General features: G+C 36.8%; 1 protein-coding gene across 1 annotated transcript in view; it reads left to right on the top strand.

Moving 5' to 3' along the window:
* Nucleotides 1-25,398, top strand: part of LOC113045770 (collagen alpha-1(XI) chain-like) — a 66,720-nt gene that overhangs the window by 4,201 nt on the left and 37,121 nt on the right. The window contains exons 2-15 of the mRNA XM_026206405.1: nt 788-952; nt 2,430-2,643; nt 3,493-3,655; nt 13,065-13,190; nt 17,072-17,170; nt 17,826-17,909; nt 18,960-19,262; nt 19,982-20,041; nt 21,200-21,241; nt 21,381-21,443; nt 22,933-23,007; nt 23,421-23,504; nt 23,739-23,795; nt 24,982-25,035. Coding sequence (XP_026062190.1) covers nt 788-952; nt 2,430-2,643; nt 3,493-3,655; nt 13,065-13,190; nt 17,072-17,170; nt 17,826-17,909; nt 18,960-19,262; nt 19,982-20,041; nt 21,200-21,241; nt 21,381-21,443; nt 22,933-23,007; nt 23,421-23,504; nt 23,739-23,795; nt 24,982-25,035 — 1,589 coding nt within the window. The remainder of the gene's footprint in view (nt 1-787; nt 953-2,429; nt 2,644-3,492; nt 3,656-13,064; nt 13,191-17,071; nt 17,171-17,825; nt 17,910-18,959; nt 19,263-19,981; nt 20,042-21,199; nt 21,242-21,380; nt 21,444-22,932; nt 23,008-23,420; nt 23,505-23,738; nt 23,796-24,981; nt 25,036-25,398) is intronic.

Below are 25,398 nucleotides of genomic sequence, written 5' to 3'. Positions count from 1 at the left end.
TCTGCATGTGGGGGGTCAATTATCCCTACTGGATATTTCTTCACATCTTTACTGCTATGCTGCTCGGGTTCCTTGTAAAAGTACAGTTGCTTCATTGGACGGTCACAGCACACATTCAGTGGCGGGGAATTAGCTACAATAAAACGTCAATCAGAATTAACGTTGTTGCGAAACGACACAGTGTGGCTCCAACAAGGGGAATTTCATGGGAATTTACTTGTTCATGTCCATATCAACAAATGGCGAGATGTGGCTGTAAATGTCCTCACTTACTGAACAATAATTGCCTCTAGATACTCACTCCACACCATTTGAGGCAGGATTAGGACAAATAAGCCCTGTTGCATAAGAGAAAGCGGTCTAATTGAGGTTAAAAAAACTGACTTCTTGTTTTTAAACTTGGATAGTGCAATAAAATGACAAATTAAACCAACTGTACTTGGAAGCAGATGTGAAGTTTAAATGGCTGGACATTTATTTTCATTTCACAAGTTTTTTTTCCAACAACTGTAGTTTAATTATGTTCTCATCTATATGAGAAATTAAAGGTATCTTTGTTTAGTGCTTCTTGAATTTTCCCTCATATAATTTCCCTTATTTCTAATGTAGCTGCTTGCTAACATAATTATTGTCTTTAGTTAAATTAGATGTATAAATAGAAATAACTGAATAAATGTTGTTTTGATTTAATGTAACAAAGCTATTGAAGCTTATAATGTTTGTTTACCAATGAAATAATGAAAATGACAAACGCTTTAATCATAGCAACGAACATTCTGCCTCACAGCTCAACCCGTGGATGTGCTCAAGGTCTTAGACTTTAAAAGTTCACCAGAAGGAGTGAAGAAAACACAAGGCTTCTGCACCATCCGGAGAGGATCCAAACCAGATGTGGCCTACCGAGTGGACAAACAGGCTCAACTCAGCACTCCAACCAAGCAGCTCTTCCCAGGTATGTGAATTGAGCTCATCTATGCGCCCTCATCCCTACTTACTCTTAAATACAGCAAATGTTCTGCTTGGGCAAGGCTGTAAATCACCTCTAAATGTTGTGTAATTGGTTTTCTCTTGGAAAGTGACATTTTAAGTTGTTTCTTTCTTCTCTTTGAAATGCACCCAACAGGAAGTACATAATGTAGCTTGACCGTCTCAGTTAAATGCATTTGGACTGTTTACAGTGCTAGAAGTCTGATGCCCAGACCTTGATGAAGGAATTAAAGCCATGTTTATTGTTTCAAGAAAGAGTCCATTAAGAAAAAAGAAAGCTCTTTGGCTACTCTTTTGATCTACACGGGCTCATTGGAAAAACGTGCCTCTACCCAAATTTGAGTAAAACTCCAAAAATGTATCTATACATACAATTCACTGCAGTTCCAGCTGAAATAAACACAAGTGAAAGTAAAACATTAATTAAAGTTTATTACTTTTTTTGCAGTTACTTACACAATACTGTTATGACCCCAGAACACTTTTACCATAGTGCATGATTTGTAAACTGATCCATTTTGACATTTGCATTATATAACCAGCTCCATATGTATGGATTTTCTGAGGTAGTAAACTTGCCCAGTAGCTCTCCTGGAACAGTCTTGCATTTGTGACGATATTAAGTAAAGATCATGTTCCATGAAGATATTTTGTAAATTTCCTACTGTAAATATATCAAAACCTCATTTTTGATTAGTAATATGCATTGTTAAGGACTGAATTTGGACAACTTTTAATTTTCTCAATATTTTGATTTTCAAATAGTTTTATCTCGGCCAAATATTGTCCTATCCTAACAAGCCATACTTATTAATTGAACACTTATTTATTCAGCTTCCAGATTATTTATAAATCTTAATTTCGAAAAAAATTACCATCATAACTGGTTTTGTGGTACAGTGTCACATTTGTTGTTTGTAGCATCACAGATGATGAACTATTACTTATTGTTTGAAATAAAGGCTGTTTGTCATAGAAATGCAAATTATTCACAAAACCAGTGTGTTTGGGCTAAAATAAAACCGGCTCCAAGCCCTATGATTTTAAGACTGAAATATTTTTGCAAACTGGTATGTTGGCAGAAAAAATAATCTCCTTTAAGGTTCCTTCAAAGTGAACAGCACTTCAGAGATAGACAGTTTGAGCTTTAGTTCCACTCCAGTGCTCATACAACCCGTTTAACTGTAAATCTGTTATGTCATCTGACACCTTGTAAAGTTAATGTGGCAACAGAAAAGACAAACCATTTCATACTTCATTAAACCTTCCCCTACAAATGATGTGAAGACTGCTGGGCTGTTGTAAAAAGGGGTACTGTATATTACAAGGTGTTTAGATCACAGTATTGTCTGATGTCATCAACATCCTGGAAAGGAAGACAAGCATGTGAATCATCAATAACAGCTGATGTTTAACCCACAATGCCTTTCCTGTGTCTTCAGGAGGAGTATTCCCTCAGGATTTCTCCATCCTTATGACGATCAAACCAAAGGCGGGAGTACAGTCCTTCCTTTTGTCGGTATACAACGAGCAGGGCATCCAGCAGCTGGGTGTGGAGGTGGGCCGTGCGCCGGTCTTCCTGTATGAGGATCAGCATGGGAAGCCCGCTCCTGAGGATTACCCCCTTTTCCGTGCCATTAACCTTGCAGATGGAAAGCAAGTTGACTCTTTATTTGTATATATATATATATATATATATATATATATATATATATATATATATATATATATATATTTTATCTTTGTTGAGGTTTTTGGTCTAAACAGATCTAAATATCTGAAGTAGTACAATACAATACATCAATTTCAGAAGTAATCTCATTTTAATGGGCCTTAAAACATCCTTTGTGTGTGTGGGTGTTTTGAACAAGCTGTAGTCAACTGGCCATTGAAAGTGCTTGGATAAGATATGCGATTTGCTTATAAATTTTTCCTAGCGAGCAGTTTAGTTTAGTTTATTATTGGTAGTATTTTCCATCTGCTTAATCATTTATTTATCTATATGGATATAATTAAATTAGGAAAACTGTGAATGGACAGCCATATGTAACTAATTTAGCAAAGCAAATATTTACTTTATAAGAAACGAGAATGGCAGTAAGCTTCTGTGCTTTTGATTAGCCACATTGAGGTTTACATGTGAAAAAACAATGGTGTATTCTCACAATCCATGTAATGAAAAGTTTTCTTTTTCTTTTTTTTTTTTTTTTTTTTCTTTTTTTTTATAATTTGAAAGAACATGGTGTTAAACAAAAACCAGCTTGTGAAATATTTATAATTGAGTCAATACGAGAGGCGGCGTTCAGTAAAGCGCCTTTTGAAATGCACATGGATTGAGAGAGAATGCTGTTTGTCCGTTCCATTTCAATTATTTCATTTAGGAACGTCTTGTACTAATACATGGCATTTGTTTTTCTCACTGTAAGAGTTTTGGTTATGCAAGGAATCGAAAACATATATTTCTTCTTTGCTGTCTTTCCCACACAATTTCCTCCCAACTGATAGGTGGCACCGTGTGGCTATTAGCATCGAAAAGAAGACCGTCACAATGATTGTGGACTGTAAGAAGAAGATCTCTAAACCACTCAGCAGAAGTGACCATTCAGTCATTAACACCGATGGCATCACTGTCTTCGGGACCAGAATCCTGGACGAGGAAGTTTTTGAGGCAAGAAAAGCTAATTTCCAAAATCCGTGGTGGATATAGTCCATTCCATTTATGATTTGTGGATCAATTTTAGTAGGCCAATGATACACTCTAAGAAATAATTATACAAGAGGTAACACCGAATGCGTAAATATTAGTGTCTTTTGAAAGTAACACCCCAGTGACAGATTTTGTACTTTTCTTTTCTGGGAACTGTTTAGTTACTAGTGCTTACTTTAATTTGGCCACGAAGAATACTCACACTGCTGTAGTGTGTGTGTTGTGGCCATACGAATGATACTATGCAGGAAAATTGGCAAATGATATGACTTACCGCTCAGTTAGATAATGTTTGTCAACATAATTTTTTGTTTGCCCATTAATCACCAAAAGATGCTGAATACGTGTTAGAGTTTTTATACAGAGCATTCCAGTAAATATCTTAACAATTAAACTACTCTACATATTTGGGACATTTGATCATATATGGAATGCTGTTGAGGCCAGTGGGAATTGCTTATAAACATAGTGACCTGCTGTGACTTTTGAGAGAACTGGGCTATTTGTGGTTGTTTGCTTTTAAATGAACAGTTTTTATTCCCCTTTTGAAAGAAAAGGCCAAATTGGGGCCAATTTTTTTACTTGCTACAAAAAAGCAACTCAATTCTCCTGAGCTATAAAACAGCAGTAGTATAAACATCTGCAGGAATATACAACTGCATGAATATACAAGTGGAAGTACAGTAATGAAAACCACATACTAAGCAAGGTTTACACAAGTTTGAAGTATTCCTTTCACATTTCTCTTTGCTGTACAAAGCAGCGCAGAAATCCTGTGTAATTCAGCGCGCTCGATTGAGTCTGTCTTTGATGTGAACTGAAGGAATGTTGTCTAATAAGAACAGCATGCAAAATTTTCGCCTCAGGTTAGAGATGTTGTACAGCACAGGAATCTTTTGAAATTCTGATCCCATTTCTCCCTCTTCTCTGCTAGCCCCGGTGTTAGTCAGGGGGCTATGATGAGCCTGCAAAATATATAGCCTGAGAGCTAAATCTGCCATAGTTAATGGGCTCATTTTCAGCAGTTGCTTAGCATCTCATCTCTGAATTCTTCCACTCACTGTACGGTTGCTCGTATTGTTGGAAACTATGTCAAATTTTGCTGCCCAGTGGTAAACACAGATGTTTCAATCAAGAGAATTGATTATGATGAAAGCAACTGTCAAAAGCTTAGCTAATAGATTTAAGACCTGTGAAATGAACTTCTTGTGGTTTTAGCTTTGTTTTTATGTTGAACATAAAATGCAAGTTTGGCTATATTGGTGTTTGCGTAAAGCAAATTATAAATTATGTTTTGCCTAAATGCAGATAGATTGCTTAAATGGGTAGATGAATCCATGTTAATCATATAACTATAAGTTAGAAAGTTTTTATAACCCCCAGGTTTATAACCCAAAACACCTGTAAGTGTTTTGCGGAAATGACTTTTGTGGCTTTTTAGTTTATGTTCTAACCTTTCCTCTAGATGGAGAGAGTATTTGCAGATGCTTATGCTGAATAACATTGAAGTTGTGTTTGTTTGTATATGTGTGTGTTTTGGAAGAGAACGCAAGGTTACAACCTACTCACCAGGGCAGCCAGACAAGAAATACATTCATATTAAACAGCCCAGGGAAGGAATTCTGATGAGTACTGTGATAATTCCTAAGAGTGTTTCTCAATATTGAATGACAAAAAATTTGTAGTACGAAAAAAAAAATATAATATTTTTTAAATATAACACTAATATGATAAATTACTAATTTTCTGAAATAAAAACTCTCCAACAGAAACACTAGCAGATAAAGTTACAGTGGGAGCCTGTGTCTATCTTGCCTCCCCTGAGCCCATTGAGTTTTACAGACCTCAAAAGTGTGCCGTTAGATACTTAGATACTTAGATACTTCAATATAACTGCTTTACCATATTTTTCGGACTATAAGTCGCACCAGTCCAAAAATACGTCGCACTGGACTATAAGTCGCATTTATTTAGAACCAAGCACCAAGAGAAAACATTACTGTCGACAGCCGCGAGAGGGCGCTCTATGCTGCTCAGTGTAGACCACAGGAGCACTTTGGACTGCTCTCGCGGCTTTAGACGGTAATGTTTTCTCTTGGTTCATTCCTCTCGGTTCATGTCAAATCAATTTTGATAAGTCGCACCTGACTATAAGTCGCAGGACCAGCCAAACTATGAAAAAAAGTGTGACTTAGGGCCCGTTCACATATCTATTCTATCATATCTATCGCTAGGCACGCCGCTTTTTTCCTTCTTTCCAAAGCGCTCAGGCAGAAGCGCTCCTGAGGCGTCTGCCTTTGCTAAGCAACCACGACGTGCTCTCTCCATGAAGACGCAGAAATTTCAGCAAAGGATAAATGGATTTGCAGCACTAAAAATCGCTCGCAGTAGCTCTGATACTAAATTTAGTAGCTGTTCCTTCATCTTGGCTGAGTTTTCAACGTTGTTACGGGAAAGGATGAAGCTGATTGGTTAGTTCTTGTCACATGACCCGCGGTGTGCTTGCGGCTATCTGAAAAGTTGAGATGTTTTTAACTCGATGCTGTGCGCTTGCGCCTGGAAAAAACGGGCGCGTCGCACCACGTAAAATGCTTAAAAACACTAACTTAATGAGATTATAATTGGCTTTAATAAAAATAATATTGATTACATTGATTACATGTAAAAAAAAAAAAAAAGTGAACAACAACAATATGAAAAATCTGTTAAATGTTAATAGTATAGGATCTAATAAACTGAATAAATGTATCAAACAATTCACAACCTGGCTTAAGAAATGTCTTAAACACAGCTTATGCATAAAAAATGCACTTGTCATGAGAACACAGCTCAAATCTTCTGTTAAAATCTTTAGCATATATTTGACTCTAGTCTGAATTTAAGTCAGTGTGATTTTAGTGTGTTCTAATTTCACTTTCAAACCCAGCAGCTATAGGTATTGTATATTAAGTTATTGTATGTTAAGATATTGTAACTTAAGTTTAGAGGACTGAATTTACAATATAACTCTAAATTAGTTTTTTTAAGTAGGTTTTGAAACCCAGAAAGCCACCACTAAAGAAACACATTTTTGTATATGGATGATTATTTCCAGATGGGATATATGCATTGTGATAACAAGAATTATAGTGTAAAGTCATTCAGTCTAATCAGATAAGTTTGAACAATTTTCCCTAAACTATTAATCATTTTGAAGAGATTTGATATGCATGTTCATGTTATTTTGCTAAAGTTCTTTGCAAGGACTGTTTGTGAAGTAAGAAACATATCTTGTCACTCTTGGCCAAGGAAGTAGCCAGGCTTAGCCAGCCCTGTGAGATGTGGCAAGGATTTAGGGATCTCTGGCCAGAAGTCCAGCATGTCACAAGGAATCCAAATTAGTGTTCCTTCGAGGACATGTGTTAGACATTGAGTGGATGGAAAAAAATCAAGCTGAATAACTCTGATCAAGACATTTTAGTAAGTATGATCATCTTGTTGTTGTCTTTTTGTCACAGTATAACACACAGGTGGAGTTTTTTTTCTCCATTAATTTGTTCATGACATCATTGAGGGACACATTTTAGTGTCTCTTTCTGCAGGTTACATTGCTACACCAGTAAGTGGTGATAAATTGCTGTTTTTATGAGTGAGTCAATGAATAATTTGCAACAGTATCTCATTTGGCTTTGTTTGGAACTATCTACATTGAAAGTAATTGTCTATTCATTTACTAACTGCTTGTTTTCTATTCTATTCTATTCTATTCTATTCTATTCTATTCTATTCTATTCTATTCTATTCTTTTTTAATTCTATCTGTTTTCTTTATATTTATTATATGATTAAAAAAACCTTGCTATGTGTACTACATTAAGCTAACTAAGCACGTGCGTAACGTATCACTTGCGTTGATTTTGATTGGTTCATTGTCCTCATTGGTGAGTCGCTTTGGATAACGCAAATGTAAATGTAAGTTGCCCATCGCTCAGATACGCAGATACACATTTCAGTTGCAAGTTAATGAAAAATTTTGTAAGATTTGATTGTCGTGGAAGATTAGTTACCAGGTCTGAACAAGGAGCATGCCTCATGTTGGAGCATCTGTGTTTCTAGCCTTTGCAGATTGCTTAGGCAGGTGTGAACCTGGAACTGCGATCGAGGGGAAAATATGATCAGAGTGTGCTATGACTTGGCCAAGGATTCACAGCTGTTTAAGAGATGTGTATTCACAGAGTGTTCAGCTTGTTTTTTGTAACGAAAATCTCAAGAGATGCAGCTTGAAATCACCTTTTTTATTTTCCCTAAACTCTCTCTCTCTCTCTTTCCCTAAAAAAAGGCTGACACCTTTGTACATAAAAGGTCTACTTTAGTACCTTAAAGGTCCATATTAGTACCTGAAGTATACATATTAGTACCTGAAAGGTACCACCTGTGGATATTTTGCTCTATTGTTTCCTAAAAGATGTCACTGTATGCTGTTACACATTTGGCCTTTACTTTATTTCTCTCTTTTTTTCATCTTTCTCTGTATCCTCTTCTCCCCCGACTGGCCCCTACCTGTGTCCTGCACACTGCTGGGAAACATATTTTGCTGTTTAACGGCTCCCAGTAGAGAGATAAGGTAACATTTGAGGCCTGCTTCAAGGCTTTCTAGCGGCTGCTGTTTGGAAGATTGCTCTGGAATGGGGCAAGCAAGTTGGGGGTGGGGTGTATTAAAGCTTAAACCTATTCATTTATTTATTTTTGCCTTTTTTTGCCTAATGTTATTCAAAGTGTGCATGGAATCTGTCTGCCAGTGCATAAAACACAGCTTTTTCCCACATCTAGCCACAGAGACTGTATTTCATGAAAATTTGAAATAAGATCTGGGGCGCATTAGATGCTCCACGTTTTCTGCATTTGACAGTCAGTTGTTGTTTGTGCACTTTTTAAACAATCTGCATTTTCCATGATATTATTCCAGTCTGTATTTTCTTCTGAATCTTTCCAAAACTCCTTGCTGAATATCTAGGTTAAACTGTCAGGAGGGATAACTACTGACTCCAGGCCTTGAAATATGGCTGACTGTGACTTCCACTAGAACAGGGATGTCTAATCCTGCTCCTGGAGGGCTAACGTCATGGTTGGAGTTCAGCTTCAGCCAGCTGCAGCACACTTGTCTGAAAGTTTGTTGTAGTGAATCTGAAGACCTTGGGTGCATCTCAATCATCTCAATAGCTCTGGAGCTTGTGATTCAGTTTATCGTGTTCAGGAATCCGGGCTCTAGTAATGACTCTGGCTCACTGGTTTTTGTGATGCATTGTGGAAATTTTCAGGGAGCGAAAATTCCAGTGCACTAGAAGGATTTTGCAGTTGAGACCGACTCCTCAATCAGTGCCATGACTAAACAAGGGAACTGATTGAGACGTAGACCCCTTGATAAGCTGGTTCTGTTGGGTTTGTTTCATTTGGATTGGAGCTAAACACTTTAGGAAAATGGGTCTCCAGGCTGGCTTGGACAATCCTGCACTAGATCCCGCATCTTATATTTTTTTACACAAAATCACATTCTGTGTCAAATGTATATTTTAGGTGTTGTAACTACACTCTAAAAAATGCTGGGTTAAAAACAAACTTAAATTTGGCAACCCAGCTCTGGGTAAATATTGGACAGAAAACATGCTGGGTTATTTTATTAAATGTTTTATTTTGTTATTGCTGGCTTAAAATGGGCTAGAAATTCAAAATCTCACACAGAATTACTATAGGCACCAGCAATAATCAAAAGATGAGCATTTATTATTAAGCAAAACATCCATAGACAAAATACAAGACAAATTAAATTTATTTGGATGAATACAGTTGAGTTTACAATATTACATACATTTAAAAAAAAAAAAAAAATTATAAGCATTTTAGACACAAAAGGGCACATTTAAAAGTAGCATTTTTGTTTGACTGCAATCACTTTTTTACCAAAATTGTTTAATTCTCGTGCTGGTGTGTCACCAAAAATCTGAGCCGGTGAAGGGCTGCTGTTCCTTGCGTTTCACTTGTAGCTAAAATATACCATGACCAAAACCTGCCCTTAAACAAACAGTACTGAAATATATTTTATCAAAATAAATTAAACTCAGAATTATAACAAATAAAATCCATGTATGTTATGCAGGACAAAAGTAGTTTCCATCTTGCGAAACAACCACTGCTGACGCAACTGACTGACATCTCGTCATTATGTTGCGTTGTGTAAAATAATATAATTTATACCACATTAAAGACTTTATAAATGAAATAAAATTGATTAAAATATGACCCAGCATTTTTTAGAATGTAGTCATCCAGTACATTTTAAACAGAGGTTGTCAGCAGTTTTTGGTCCAATACCCATTTTAAGTGACCCTAGCATTTATTTCTATTTTAGTTACATTATTGAACTGCAGTATAGACATGTAAACACATTAATCACATTATTACTGTTGTGTAGGACGTTTTGCCGCATTTCGCAACAGTACACAAACGGTGGTGGTCAACCGTGTGACGGCAAACAAAAGAGCATTGCTTCAACAATGCCATCATCTGTTTGCACTTACAGCATGACAAATAATGAACTGCACTTGAAGCTTTCTAAAATAAAAAAACATAACTGTATATCGCACCATAACGAAGACGAACTATATGTTTATATGTGAAATTCTGGTGGGGGTGTCGCGTGGTGACATATTTGCCATTAGGGGAAGTCGTGGCCTAATGGTTAGAGATTTGGACTTGTAATCCAAAGGTTGTGAGTTCGAGTCTCGGGCCAGCAGAAATTATAGGTGTAGTGAATGTACAGTGCTCTCAATACCACGACTGAGGGGCCCTTGAGTAAGGCACCAAACCCCAACTGCTCCCCGGGCGCAGCAGCATACATGGCTGCCCACTGCTCTGGGTGTGTGTTCATGGTGTGTGTGCACTTTGGATGGGTTAAATGCAGATCACGAACCCCCAGTATGGGTCATCATAATTGGCTATATGGCGCTGCTGATTGCATTTCAATGGCTTAAAATCACTTGTTTGCACCACAAATCACAGCAATGCTTAAAAATGCTTGCAAACTAAATTTTCATGACCACGTAGCACAGCAACGTCACATGAGCTTGTAACCGTGATAGTGACAGTCCAAAGTCAGTTGACAAATTTCTACTGGTTATTCGGGTCTACAAGTGTATTGCCCACCCTTACTGCCCTACATTTTTTACTTGTACATGTACACCACAAAAGAATATTATTAGTATCGCAGCAGGATAGTCAAATGTCAAAGGTTGCTGTTGTAATGAAAGGACGAGTATGGGAAGCAGATGAAGCTTTTTCAGAATGCATTAGTTAAGGGTGCAGTTGTCCTGTCCGTGTACATTTATAGACAACTTCAAATGTATTTACATTAACACTGTTTTAGCTAGCCATTTGAAAAAATCTGTCTGATTTGGGTACTGAAATTGAGTTAATACATGGTACTTCTGCAGAACGTCTGAACAAGTATTAACTTGGTATTTACGGTAATACCAGTTCTTCTGACATCTGTAGCCTGGATCATATTCAATTCCTGCCAGTTTGAATGTTTTTTATATTCTAAGCCTGAACAGACTTAATAAAGCATGTAACTAATACATGTAGAGATTGTGAGTGGACCGGTGACGCACATGAACAAAATTGAACCACAACAAGTAGCTGGTGGGGATTTTGATACCGATCTGTTGTTGGAAGTTTTTGGCCTCGTTTTCAATATTTAATATCCAGAATCTGTAATTAGCTCACTGTGCTGTACAAGGAGTTTTTCTCTTTGAAAAGAATGTGTCTGTTATGAATTAACACAGTACTCTGCAGACACTGTAAGACAGGGCAATCCCAATGGATGCTCAAGTATTCAAAGTAGATTTATATCTCCCTGTTTCCGCCAGTGTTTACTCCAGAGCCATGCTAGTATATTATCTATGTTCTCAATAGTGAAGAAGAAGATGTGCCAGACGCTAAGAAAAACAACTCCTGTTCAGTGATGGAGTGTCATTGGACGGGACTCAGACTAGAAATAAGCCGAAAAGGGAGATGTTTTTGACCAGAGATGGATGTCAGTAGTGGGCCAACACATTTTTGACTTAATGTTGAACTAGGTCAGGTGTGTTTGTATGGTTAGTCTGACTATGTTTGAATGGGGTCACTGAACATCAGTGTGCATGTATCAAGGGTGTCATGATGTACTGATTTTTTTGAGGGGACACCGGCGCTCTGTTATTTTAGTATTATTTTTATATTATAATATTTTTAAATAGCTTTTATTTTTTTATTTTTACAGTATAGACAATATATACATATTTTACAAAATGGGAAAATCTGTGAATTTCTGACTTTTATGTAATTTCTGCAAGACTTTTGAGAAAAGCACCTTGTAACATTTACTATATATATATATATATATATATATATATATATATATATATATATATATATATATATATATATATATATATATTGCATTTAAAATGCATTTTTCTCCTAAAAATGTGTTAGTTCTTAATCGTGAGATGTTTGATGTATAGAGGGATATCAGAGCTCTCCAGTGTGTACAAGGATTTATTGGTCATGCTTGCAGGAAGCATCATTTTGGTACCATAAAATGTCTTCCAGCGCCCTAAGCTCCTACAGATGTAGACCCTGTAATTTAATGTTGTCTGCATGTTAGCATTCTCCTCCACAGGCCACCCTGCTTGACTTGACTTTACACGCCAATCAAATCAAAGAAATCTGTGTGTTTATTTACCTTTGCCCTCCTTTGACTTTTTTTTTTACCTATTTATGATGCATTATATCAGTATGTCACGGGGGGTCCGAGTCTGCGCAGGTCAGCAGAGATATTCTGTGGTTTCTCCAGCAGTAGTTTACATTCTCAACAGAGTCAGACAGTTCCCGTTTGAAGAATTCCTCGGGTTCGGCTTGTGCTCGGAGCTGTTTGGCCTTTGTGTCGAGGTGGGAGAAGGGATCTTATTTCCTTTCCCGAAATTTTTATGAAAAACAGACGGACTGAGATATTTCACATCAGCGCGGGTGATGGTTATTTTTCTTGCCATTCCTCAGTCTTTAACGTAGGATGCTCTGTGAAAGGAGACTCACTGTAGAGCACAAAAGTGTTTTTTGAATGGGACTCAGATTAGTGTCCGATAAAAAAAAAAAAAAAAGCTTTCGTTCTTCCTTGTTTTTTCATCTGAGAAACACGTCTGCCTTCTTACGTCTGTCTATCTATCTGTCTGTCTGTCTGTCTCTCTCTCTATCTATCTATCTGTCGGTCTAGAAATGACGTGTATCATTATTATGTTTAGACATCCAACATATATAACATATATAGTACTGAAAAATGTCTCTGTGATGTCATTCAGGGAGACATCCAGCAGCTTCTTTTGGTGGCAGACTCTCGTGCAGCCTATGACTACTGTGAACACTACAGCCCTGACTGTGAAACACCCCATCAGGAGACACCACAGGCCCAGGAACCTGAGGAAGAGGTCAGTACGTGTCTGGATCTGACCCAGACGAGTGTGTTGTGTGTGTGTGTGTGTGTTTGTGTGTGTGGCTGTGTGATGATATATTAATGGATTATATATGGTCTACACCCACAGCTTCTGTCTGGGGCTTTCTTAGGCCTGGGTTCAAAAACATTGCCAAATATCTGAATTATCCATCTGTGTTTAGTAGGGCTATATAAGTGTAATCGCCTAGTTGGGTTTTTGTTCTGCAACAACTAGTTAAACACTGTTGAAGCTCCTCAGATTGATTTCCTTTGGTGCTTTTGCATTGTATCCAGAAAGATCAGAAAGTATATACTTTTCTAATAAACGTCTCATCTCAACGTCACATATCAGTGTTACAAATAAATGCATTAGGTGGCGCTGTGGATAATTGATGGCAAGGTTTAAAAAAATAATTTTTATTACATTTGTAAATAATTGTTTGTTTGTTTTTTTTACACATATTCACATGTGTCATAATAATGTTGGTTTATATATATATATATATATATATATATATATATATATATATATATATATATATATATATATATATATATATATATATATTTTAAATGTCCACCGATATTATTCAGTCTATTATTGTGGTACAGAATGTTATACCAGAGCTGTAGGTCTGAACAAACTGTCCTAACGGAATCTATTGTGATTCACAAGTGTGATCTTGAGGGATTCAATTCTTCTGCTAATCCCAAATTGAAACAGTGCGGTTTGTCTGGTTTTCGATATGAAGCTTTTTCAGTACGTCAATGTTTTCCAATAGTATTTCATAGAATAACCGGTGAGCTCACGGTGGAAACTATTTTTCCCCCTGCCACAGAGTCTGAGCCCACTTTTGAGTGGCGTGGAAATATATTTTTCTTTAATGACTCCTGCATGCTTGCTGGGAAAGCCTGGTTTCTCCCTCCACAGCTAACTCTGGGATACCTGGAAAAGTGGAGTTATGTCTCTCAGCTGTTAAAGAGCTCCTGATTGTAGCATGCTGATAAATCACTGTAACGGCTGCTTGGGGTATTGAGAACCACACCACAACAGGGGATGGAAAATGTAGCTTCACGTATCGCAGAAGAAGCCAGAGCAGAACCAAATAAAGAAATCAGCGAATTAATACAGAGAGGTAAAAACAAATGAAATAACTATATAGTCAGCTTTTTAAAAGCAGATGATATGTAGCTTTATAATCCGTGTTAACTTTCTAGTGCTGTAACTCAGTCCAGCATCAGCAGCCTAACATCTATATCTTTTAGGAAAAGCAGAGATCTTTGGATGCAGGCCCGTTCTTTTCCCCTGCAAGGAGCTCCCCTGCGCCGTACCAAATGCTTTAAGACACGTGTGGGAAACGGGACGCGTTTTTAATGGCCCAGGATGACATTTATGCCTTTCATCCAGCTCGCCGGCTACAGCCATGGCAGGCTCCAAGCCTGGCAAGACCCTTTAATACCGTAAACCGGCTCGCAGTTGGATATTTCTTTCTTTCGCTTCTCTTCTGCAGCCAGTGGAATGCAGCCAGTCCACCAGGCCTCAGTTCTTTTTTTCTCTGTTATTTTTATTAGCTCAGCTGATGCATAGGGACTTAAATTCATCCCTTTCTGATGGACATACGCAAAAGACAAACTTGCTATACCACTACAATCGAATATAACTCGCCTTATGCCCATGCACCTTATTACAATTAAAGAAGAAAACAAGCAGAGAATTGGAATCATATGTTTATGATTGCTTATTTGTCATAAACAATGCAAGTAATTTATTATTGGGAAGGACTTAACAATAGTTCTTTGTTGAATTGTTAAACTGACTGCTATTCAACAACTTTCAAAAACAGTTTGTGTGCGAGTGGCTTAGGAGTGTAACATTTAATTAGAGCGCTTTATTAGAAGCAGAATTATCCAATAAATTAATTATAAAGTGCAAACTGCCATGTGTTACATTCACAGTGAATACCATGAGCACTGTTTCAATAAAAAAAACAGGATTTTCACGCTAGTTGCTGGGATAATTTTATATTGGCGTTACTATACGTTCTGCATCAACATGCCGGAATGTACAGTAATTACATTTTTACGTTAATTGGCAATTTTGAATTATGTGATGATGATGATGATGATGATGATTATTATTATTATTTATTTATTTATTTTTTGGAGGGGGGGGGGGGGGTAATTATCAATAATTCTCTTATTTGGGTACTGAACATTTAAATACAGTACCAGTGGAGTGTTTTACAGTGATATGGCAGGTGGCTCAAAATTATGATGTAAAATAGATCACTATCTGGCAGTCTTATTATATTATTTCAATACCCTTTAGAAACCTTTTTTTTTTAGCATTTTCACTGTCACACACCCACATGATCTGAAATTTATAGGGGTTGAATTTTCTTTATCTTGTGTACATTTTCACCAGTGACAAGAATACTTTGTACTGTTTACTTATGTCTTTTTTTTTTTCTAATTACATGTTACTGTTACTCATTGCTTATTTGGGCACAGTGTTAATGCATGTTATCATTAAAAACAGATTAGGGGTTTAATCTCCAGTAGGGATGGGGAGTTGCACTATAATATACTCCATTATTATGTTCATGAAATTCACAAGATTTGAATTCAGTTTATGGAATTTGATGTGACTGGATATGTACAAATGGATTTCCACAGGAATTCGTTCTGCTTTGTGTTTCATGAATGAGGTCTGGTTGGGCTCAAAGCATTTATTTTGTGCTTTTGTACCATAAAATGCTTTGAATGAAAAAAAAAAAGAAACATTTGTTAAATGATACAGTTATATAAATAAGGTATTAGGTAAAATATGTCATGTAAATCATCAAATCAAACTAAGCCTTTTGACATCACTGGTTTGATGGTCTAAATATATGTGAAGGTCAGAGAAATTAAAGGATTTTGTAGTTCACTGACCACCCATCAAAAACATTTTGCATGATTTATATACTTATATTTGGATTATATGTGATATGCCAATAATGTACCTTACAGTGATCCCAAAAAGCTTTTGAACACTTAAAAATGTAACCACACTTAAAAATGTATGGACATTGTTGCATTAAAGTGCCCCTATTATGGATTTTTGAAAATAACCTTTCATGCAGTTTGTAACACAGCTGTAAGTGAATAAAAACATCTTTAATGAAGTGCACATTGTATAAAGTTATCGTCTCTCAAAGGAAAGTCAATTCTGAATCATTGAAATGAGTCATTTCTAAAACGAAACCCAAGCCTTTCATGTTGACATCAACAGGAAACAGCATATTACCTGAATGAAAATGCTAATTCATTCTTTGCCACTAGGTGGCACTTTTGGAGCAGTAAAATTGCTGTTTCCCAGGTAACACTGTACACAAAGCAGTACTGCACAAAGGCTGCTTTATCAGGCATAATTAAATGAAAATGAGACCAATCAGGCCAATCACCGCAGATTAGCGTCATGCAAAGGAGGGGTTTGAAAAAATGAATCGTTAAACAAGTCATTTGGGAGTCTTTGAGCAAATAAGGTAAAAATAAATGCACATCATAAAACAATGAAAATTGACATTGCATCCATGTCAACCAGTTGTTTGGGACTCCCAAAACCAAAATGTGAACCTTTCATTCTCATGAGGGCATTTTAACAAAATACCAAATCTAGTGGTGTTTATTAAATAATAATAATAAAAAAAGTACAAACATAAAAAAAAAAAAAAAGTTCAGTGGTTTTGGTATTTTATCTATTTTTACACTTTTTTTTTTTTTTTTTTTTTTTGGATATCAGGTATTCAAAAAGTGTTCAAATGTGTTTTGAGGACTGTATAAGGGTTTTGAATTCAAGTCTTTCTTTCTAACATGCAACTATCTCTATTTCAGTACAATACTGAATACACCGATTATAATGAGTTCTATGACTACACAGAAGAAGGGACTGCCACTGAAAAACCCACTGACAATGTCGTTACTGAGACCAAGGTAAACCCTCTTGCTCATCTGTATGGCCCAGGTGCATGTCGACCACTGTGAGATTTTCTTCAGCCTGCCTACTTCCACACTGTGTGATCTCTGACTTATTTCCCCAATTCTCATGCTCCACTGTTCTGTTATTCTCAGTCACTTTGCCTTTCTGTCTCCTCATGTGCCATCACTTTCATTTAAATACAAGCTCCAAATGTAACTTTTTGCTACATCTACAGATTTTTAGAAAATGTATTGACCATGCATGTAACTGTATTTCCTACTGTGTTTGTCAAAAAAAAAAAAACAATTCCACTGTCAGAGACACAAAAACAAATGTTTACATAGGATTTGAAACAGTGCAACTCAGTGTACCTCAATCTCAATTTTTGATTATAAATGTTACACTGAGATTTGTTTTTAGTTATTGTTCCCCCCCATTTGTAGACAGTTTGATTTCTTTTAGAGTGATTTAAATCATCCACTATTATGTTGAAATATATAATAAAGTTACCGGCCAGCTGTTATCCACTTGCCAAATCTAACTTTTACTTCAACTGCTCATATTTCAAATTTGGATATAAACAGCTTAGAATGAGCAGTTGTTTTATAATGAACAATAAATGAAAAATGTTCTTCATTCTGAGTGATGTGAATCTCTTGTGTGATATAGCCCAGCACTGCTGACGCTGGAGACTACTATATTGAGCAAGACTATGGCACTGAAGTCCCTTCTGTTTTAATTCCAGCCAATGAGGTAAAGATCTGCATGCTCCTAATAGTTATTTTCTGTTGTGTATTTTAAGTGGGTTTCTATTGAAATAGCCTTCTTTTGGTAAAACTTTTCTGATAATTTTTTTGCGCCTTATTTTTTAGATACACTTAAATAATTGCTATGTTTAGATCATGTCATTACTAAACTATGAGAGAAAAGTAGAAAAGCATCCACATTTGAGTTGCCAGCTATACTCGAGGTGGTTCACTGTGGTTTTCCTTTACCAAATGGTTTTACCTAAGTCTGATTTTTATGGGTAAAAGTCAAATAAAAACCACTATTCCATGTAACAGTTTACGTTCAGCATAAAGCAGTGAAATCATTGCATTTTCCTTATTTATGTTATTTCAATAGTTTGATGATTCTGTCACAGTTTGTTCTAAAACATCGCACAAATGAAGTCTAAATCAAGAACATCCAGCTTTAACTGGAACAATATGTCTTGAATTTAGTGATGGCCAAACTTCTGCTTCAAATGATGCACCTACATGGGCTGACGCGGCCTCATAAAGCACTCCTGTATACAATACAAAGACTGGGATTAACTAGAGAAATGTTAAGTACTTTTGTTCACTGCATAAAGGCCCCTGGGTGAGGAAAGCTGTCAAGACTTAAAGCCAAAATAGTTCTTCAGTAAAACAAAACAGAATGCTGGAAGGCATATGATGTACAAAGTAAGAGGCGAAACCAGTGCAGCATTATCACATGTAAGGTTGTCGTGGGTTGTCATTTTATTAACAAGAATGATTCAGATTTTTGAATACCCCCCAAAATTTGTACATTTGTATGGTCATATCATAAAATACACGTTACAGAAATTAGTCCAAATTTGTACATTTGTGTGGTCATATCATAAAATACAAGTTACAGAAATGAGTCCAATAACACATTGTCATGTCTAAAATGATCCCATTGAGTCTACTTATATTTTCACATGTAGAACCTCATTAAATGAGTTTGATTAAGTGTCTACATTGACTAACCTCTGTGTTCCCTTCATTCTCTGACCTCCTGCCTCCCCGGGCTGGGCAGAATCCATCGCCAAAAGAGGAAATAGTAGACGACTATATTACAGGGATAGAAGATGTTGGAGTGGATGCCACCATTGCCACCAATGAGAATGTTGATATACTGGAGTCCAAAAGCACTAATGGTGCAGAAAACGAGAACTTTAAGGAATACGACATTAACGAATATGATGCAAAAGAGATAGACCCAAGCATTTATGATGATTCATTCTATGACTACAATACTGGAGCTAAACCCACCGGATCAACCTTTGAGAGCGAGTTTGGACCGGGCCGACCTGCTGAAACGGAGGTCACGGAGAGCAATGTAAGTTGACTTCTCCGTCTTTATGTATATATTGTATATACTATATACATATGTATATATTCTGTCTTTAAATATATATTATTAGTAGTAGTATTGAAACTATATAACTGTAATTCTAATGCTTCTAATTATTAGGAGTAATGTCCATTTACCTTACTGCATTTCAGTATATCTGCTGACACAGCAACACATGCAAGTCTCTTAAATGTAGCCGTTTCGCTTGCGGTGTGTGGGAGACAGGAAATGAAATGTTAGTTGCGTGATTGCAGTGTTGATCTGTTATAACTTGAGACTTATTTTCACAGCTCAACACAAGCACTCGTTCACACAGACACTTACACACATGCACACACTGACCACAGTGGCTTTGTGCTCCTTTTCTTCATTCCTGGAGGGATATATCATCCTGTTCCACAAATATAAAGCACATATGCACACACTAATTTAATAGTTGTGTTAAACGACTGAATAAATATTGTCAAATGACTTTCCCTGCGTGTCCTATAAGTCGATGTTATAGGAAAAGATGGAGTTTCCACTTAATTTCTAATCATCCTCACATAAATCACTGAGTATATTCGCCACTTGGCTTTATAGGGTTATGCAGTCCATTTTGGGCATTAGCTGTAGTGCTTAATGTGCTGTTTTACAGTTGTTTGGTCTACAGGAGTAGTACTTCCTCTGTCATTAAATCTCAGTTTGTTTTGCCTCTGTTGTAGGTTGGTGGTGGCTATGGTGGTGAAAAGGGGCAAAAAGGTGAACCTGCAGTCATTGAGCCGGTAGGTAAACTCTGCGTGAAGCTTTTACAAGTACCAAATGAAATGCAACTAATAGTAATGCATCATATTTTTCCCTTCAATGGTGTGTCAGTTTGAAAGGCACTTCGGGAAGGGAACGCCATTTATTTACAAAGGGTCCTTCCAAAAGTCAGTGAAGGGAACATGCGAAGGACACTTCACGGAAGTGATTTCTGTTTGTGATCATGTGATCTGCAGTTAGGAGATCTTGCGATGCTTTTTAAAGCAAAGTTGGGGTTGATTTCGAGTTCAGATACAAAGTAAACAGAATAGGCTAATTAAACGTACACCCCGAAACTTGCTGCTGAACGAAACCAACTGTGATTGGTTGTTTGACATGTCAGTCAAATGGCCTCATTGATGGGCCTTGGCCAATGAAAGCTCCCATAGATTCAATACCTTCAGACTAGGTGGTTCTTGGCCTCCATGTCGTGCATTTAAAATCCTTTAATATACAGCAACCCGTTATCATTCAAAATTGTAAAGTTGGGAGTATTTTTAAATGTTAAATTATTTTTGTGAAAGTCTTATTCTTACCAAGGCTGTATTTTATTTGATAAAAAATATAGTAAAAAACTGTAATATTGAAATATTATTATAAGTGAAAATAACTCTTTTCTGTTTTAATATATTTAAATCTATTTTATTCCTTTGATGGGAAGGCTACATTTTCAAGAGCCTTCAGTCTTTAGTGTCACATGAAATAAATCAAAATCTTTTTTTTTTTTTTTGCAAAGTAAAAGTCTTTGCTATCACTTTTGATAAATGTAATGTATCTTATATTTTGGAGCTATAGTATGCCAGTGTAGTCATACCTCCCATCTATTTATTCTTTGTACAGTTATACAGAAAAGGGAAGATGTTAGAAGTCCAGGAAAAAAGATTTTTACATGAATACTCTCAAATGTCAGCGTATTATTCATCTGATTTTGACAGCAGTTGCAGTATTAGCTTTTCCTGAATAGTGAAAAAAGGCGATTGGTTCAGTTGGACTAAATGAACCACATCTTTTGGGTTCCTCTTCACTCTTCACTGATTTTCTTTTTATTTCCATACTGCACATACTGTGAGATTTACGGCCTGCCCAGCATGCTACCAAACTCATGTTTTTCTTCCTCTCTCCCCTTCAATTCTTTTCAGGGGATGCTGGTAGAGGGACTCCCAGGACCACCAGGTCCCGCTGTGAGTATCACCTTGTTCCGCACTCTTTTCACACATGGCGAGACTCCATAGGAAAACTTGACTTTATGCAAAATGGCAGCATAGTGTGTTTCTGTCTATGTTACATTGCCTTTGACGTTTCACATGTCCTTTTTGTCAGGGTGTCCCCGGCACTCCAGGTATACAAGGCTCCCCAGGCCTCCACGGAGATCCTGGAGAGAGAGTAAGTTGACATTTCCCAAAATATCATCCTTCATTTTGGTTACTTACTATCTCTTAATCCTATTTGTGGTTTTAAATTATCTTATTCACGTATATACACCAGTTATAGGTAACTGTATCCCTGTCAGAACTTTCACAGTCCTTTTTTCACTTTATTGGAGCAGTTAGACTTCCACATAAAGACAATAGTAAAGTATACATTGTTAAAAGCATCGAGAGAATCAGCCAATGAAATGCAGTATGTCATTATTAAACGAGCAGATGTGTTCATATTACAAAGACCTGAGAGGCCATGTTGAAACCAGATCTGCCTATAAATCCTCACTCTAATAACACTTCCAGAGGAGCAGCAAAGCTTATAACCTCTCGTACACATTAACACATACTCATTCTCCCATAGATTCATATGTTTTGTGCTGTTCGCACCATTTTTCAGAATTGTAAATGCTCTCTGTTGATTACAGCACAGAGAAAAGCTGTCCACATATTAAAGAACAGCTGGATTTTTCCCCCCCACTTTACGGCGGTGCAGCTCGGCCTTTTTTTCCTCAACCTCCTGCAGAGTTAACCTTTGCAGTGCATTCTGGGAAGCGGACAGCTATCCCACCATCATTGACCTGCGTCTCCCAGAACAGAGGGCTTTTTGTCTGTGAGAAGTGATTTCCCACTCGCTTTGATCTCCATCAGTTCCTCCTCTTATGAAGCCAAAATCTGTAGCCGAAAATGCTTAATTAACAATGACGGCCACTTCCCTCGATGGCCAGCACATCCTCCCTGATTTATATACAGAAGCACATGTGCGCTAGGTGTCAGTGTATATGTTACATAGAAAGGACGTTTGCCCAGCCTTAAAAAACACACACATGCACTCACACAATTACACCGTCATATGGGAACAATTTAAAGTGAGCCGTCTACAAGAGGAGCGTGACATGCCTGCTAAAGAGATCTCTTCCTGAAACTACCCTAGCAGGCATTCCATCATATGAGTCCTCCCCGCTTTTCTTGTGGGGTGTAAGTTTCATTACGAGCGCGCACACAAATAAACAGCGCACTGAAAGGAACTATAAACAACACAAAACATACATAAACCTCAGTATAAATATAAAGCGAAATAAACCTAAGTGTATTATTATGGGATAATGACGGGGCTTTTAGCACATTAGCTATTTTTGATTTCGGGCGTAAGTAACGCCGCGGAAATCTCCTGCAGTTTAGTCGCAATTTGCGAAAGCGCCACAGCATTTTTCTCTAAACTGTTCAGTCAAGCTTTTGTTTTTGTAAACTGTCTATTCCGAGATGATTTAGGTGACCTAACCGACAATTTAAAATGAGCCTACAGTATTTTTCCTTTATTTTAAACTTTAAAGAAACATTCTCTCTTTCCATGCCTATTCTACAGCCATTTACACATTCGTATCCCACACACTTTATGGCTCATTTCCTTCTGTTTTCCCTCCCTCTTTTCTCCTTCTCTCTTCTTCTCTCAGGGCCCTCCTGGTCGTCCTGGTTTGCCAGGCGCAGATGGAGCTCCGGGGCCCTCTGGCACCATCCTCATGTTACCGGTAAGCTTCCCCAACCCATACATTTCCAGTGATTCTGATTAAGGACAAGATTTTCCAGCCCGCAATCTTAGAAAAACCACTAAACTTATCTCAAAATCAGCTGCAAATGGCCACTTCCTCGAGCACTGGACAAATTACTATCATTGTACACGTCCAAGCAGGTTATGAATTGTTACAGCTGTGAAAAGCCCTAACCCCACCCTGTAACCCCACTGCAGTCACGCTACACCCAAAAGTCTATGTTAATTCTACACAAACTGGCACTTTGCAGCCCAGATCCAAAGCCATAATGACAAGACCGCTGAGGCCACTTTATTTTGTAGTGACTCCAGTGACCCCTCTAAATTCCAGCATGCAGTAAAAGTACGGAAATAAACCTGCAACTTCTATGTTTGTGGATGCTTCTCTGACAGTTCCGCGCTGGTGGAGAAGCTCACAAAGGTCCGGTGGTGACGGCGCAAGAAGCTCAGGCCCAAGCCATACTCGCCCAGGCTCGGGTGTGTACCCTTGTTTCGTGATTTTGTATTTCTTTTTTTTGGGTGAAACGAGTGAGTTAGGTGCGGGGAATGTATATGAGCAAGTTTATAGTGACTGTTAAAACTAAGAAAGGTTTGTATTTCTCATAAGACTGACTGTATGTAACATATAAATGTACAAGTTGCCAGTAACAAAACTTATGTACTCTACTGCAGTGAATGTCAGGTTTGCTAAACTTTACTTTATCACTGCAGTTGACTATGAGGGGACCACCTGGCCCAATGGGATTGACGGGACGTTCTGGCCCTGTGGTGAGTGTCCCATTTTTAAGTGACATTTAATAATGACTATATAATTTGAGGAAAACATTAAACAAAACGATTCCTTTTCAACAAAATTAAACTATGTTCTATTACTACTGTACCACTTTCACTTCATATGCTGAATATATTTTTAAAAGCTTTTTATACAACATACTGTATGCTGGGGAAGCATTGGTAAGTAATTGTAATGCAACATGATGTGAATAGAGAGATATATAAGTCAAAATATATGTCAAAGTATATCTATAAAAAAAAACGAATGAAATAGTTTTCATTAAAAGGTGAGGTTAGATATTTAAAAAATGTCTTTAATCATCCTTTTTTTGTATTGAAAAAAAACATGAATTATTTTCAATTTCAATTTAATTTTATAAACAGTTTTACAAACCTAAATATATTGCACAAAATGAAATTAAGTTGTGAATAATAAGTTGAGGTATTGTGATGCTTGTTCAATTTATATGTTTAAAATTCATTATTGTTGCTGTTGTTATTTTGTTTATGAAAAACAATAATTATTTGTAATGTGAATTAGTTACATTTAATTTAATAAACAGTTTTGCAAACATACATATATTCAATGTAATGAAATTAAGGTTTAAGCTTGTTCAATTTAAATGTATTTAATTCATTTTTATTATCATTGATGTTATTGTTATTAGTTTTTATGTAGATGAGGGGCACAGGAGAGCATATAAAATAAACACGATTTAAAAGACACATGCATGCAAGATTTACCTTCATGAATGTCTCTTTTCTTTTCCCATGTCTTCCTTTCAAACCCAACTTCCTCCAGTTGACATTACACAAACACTGATAGGAACATGTGTTACTTTCATCTCGCTGTGATTTATGACCAGGAAATGAACAGTTCTTCTGTGCTGATGTGCTTTCAGGCTGTCCGCTGTTTGTTTCCATGTTCTCTTCTCAGATTTCTTCTGTCACATTTGTGTTTCTGAATTTCATCCTCTTGAGACGAATATTAATAAGAATGCCACTAGAATTTCTCTCATTCTTTTCAACACAGCAACCTCCAAATCAAATGCCCTTTAAAAGCAATGGCAGAGGAATGTGTTTGGGTAGCCAGAGTGTGACCCAAACACAGCTCCACGCATGTGATCATTGGTGTTTAGAGAGGTGTGTGAGATGTCTAATTCATCTGTGTGTGTTTCAGGGTGGTCCTGGTGCACCTGGTGCTAAAGGGGAAAGTGGAGATCCTGGCCCACAGGTGACTATGTCTCTTTTTAACAGCTTTAATCCTAATTAGAACAATGATATGAGTATTCCTGAGACTTAGTATCTGATCATTATTCCTATTTTTAAAATAAATTTATATTATTATTCAGCAAGAATGCAATTTTAATTTAATTTTTTTTTTTTTTTTTTAATAATCCTGAAAAAATTTATCATGGTTTTCAATTATTTCAAATTATTCTTGAGCTGCAAATCAGCATATTAGAATGTTTTCTGAAGGATCATGTGACGCAGAAGACTGGAGTAATGGCATCTTCCGAACCCAATTTTTTTTTTTTTTTACTTTATTAACTGTTATAAATGCTTGTCACCCTGAGTTGAGATGATGTTGTATTAA

Source organism: Carassius auratus, chromosome 27, assembly GCF_003368295.1.
Source record: "Carassius auratus strain Wakin chromosome 27, ASM336829v1, whole genome shotgun sequence".
NCBI classification, from domain to species: domain Eukaryota; kingdom Metazoa; phylum Chordata; class Actinopteri; order Cypriniformes; family Cyprinidae; genus Carassius; species Carassius auratus.
Note: the sequence above shows the minus strand (reverse complement) of the source record. Positions and strands in the feature narration are given on the sequence as shown.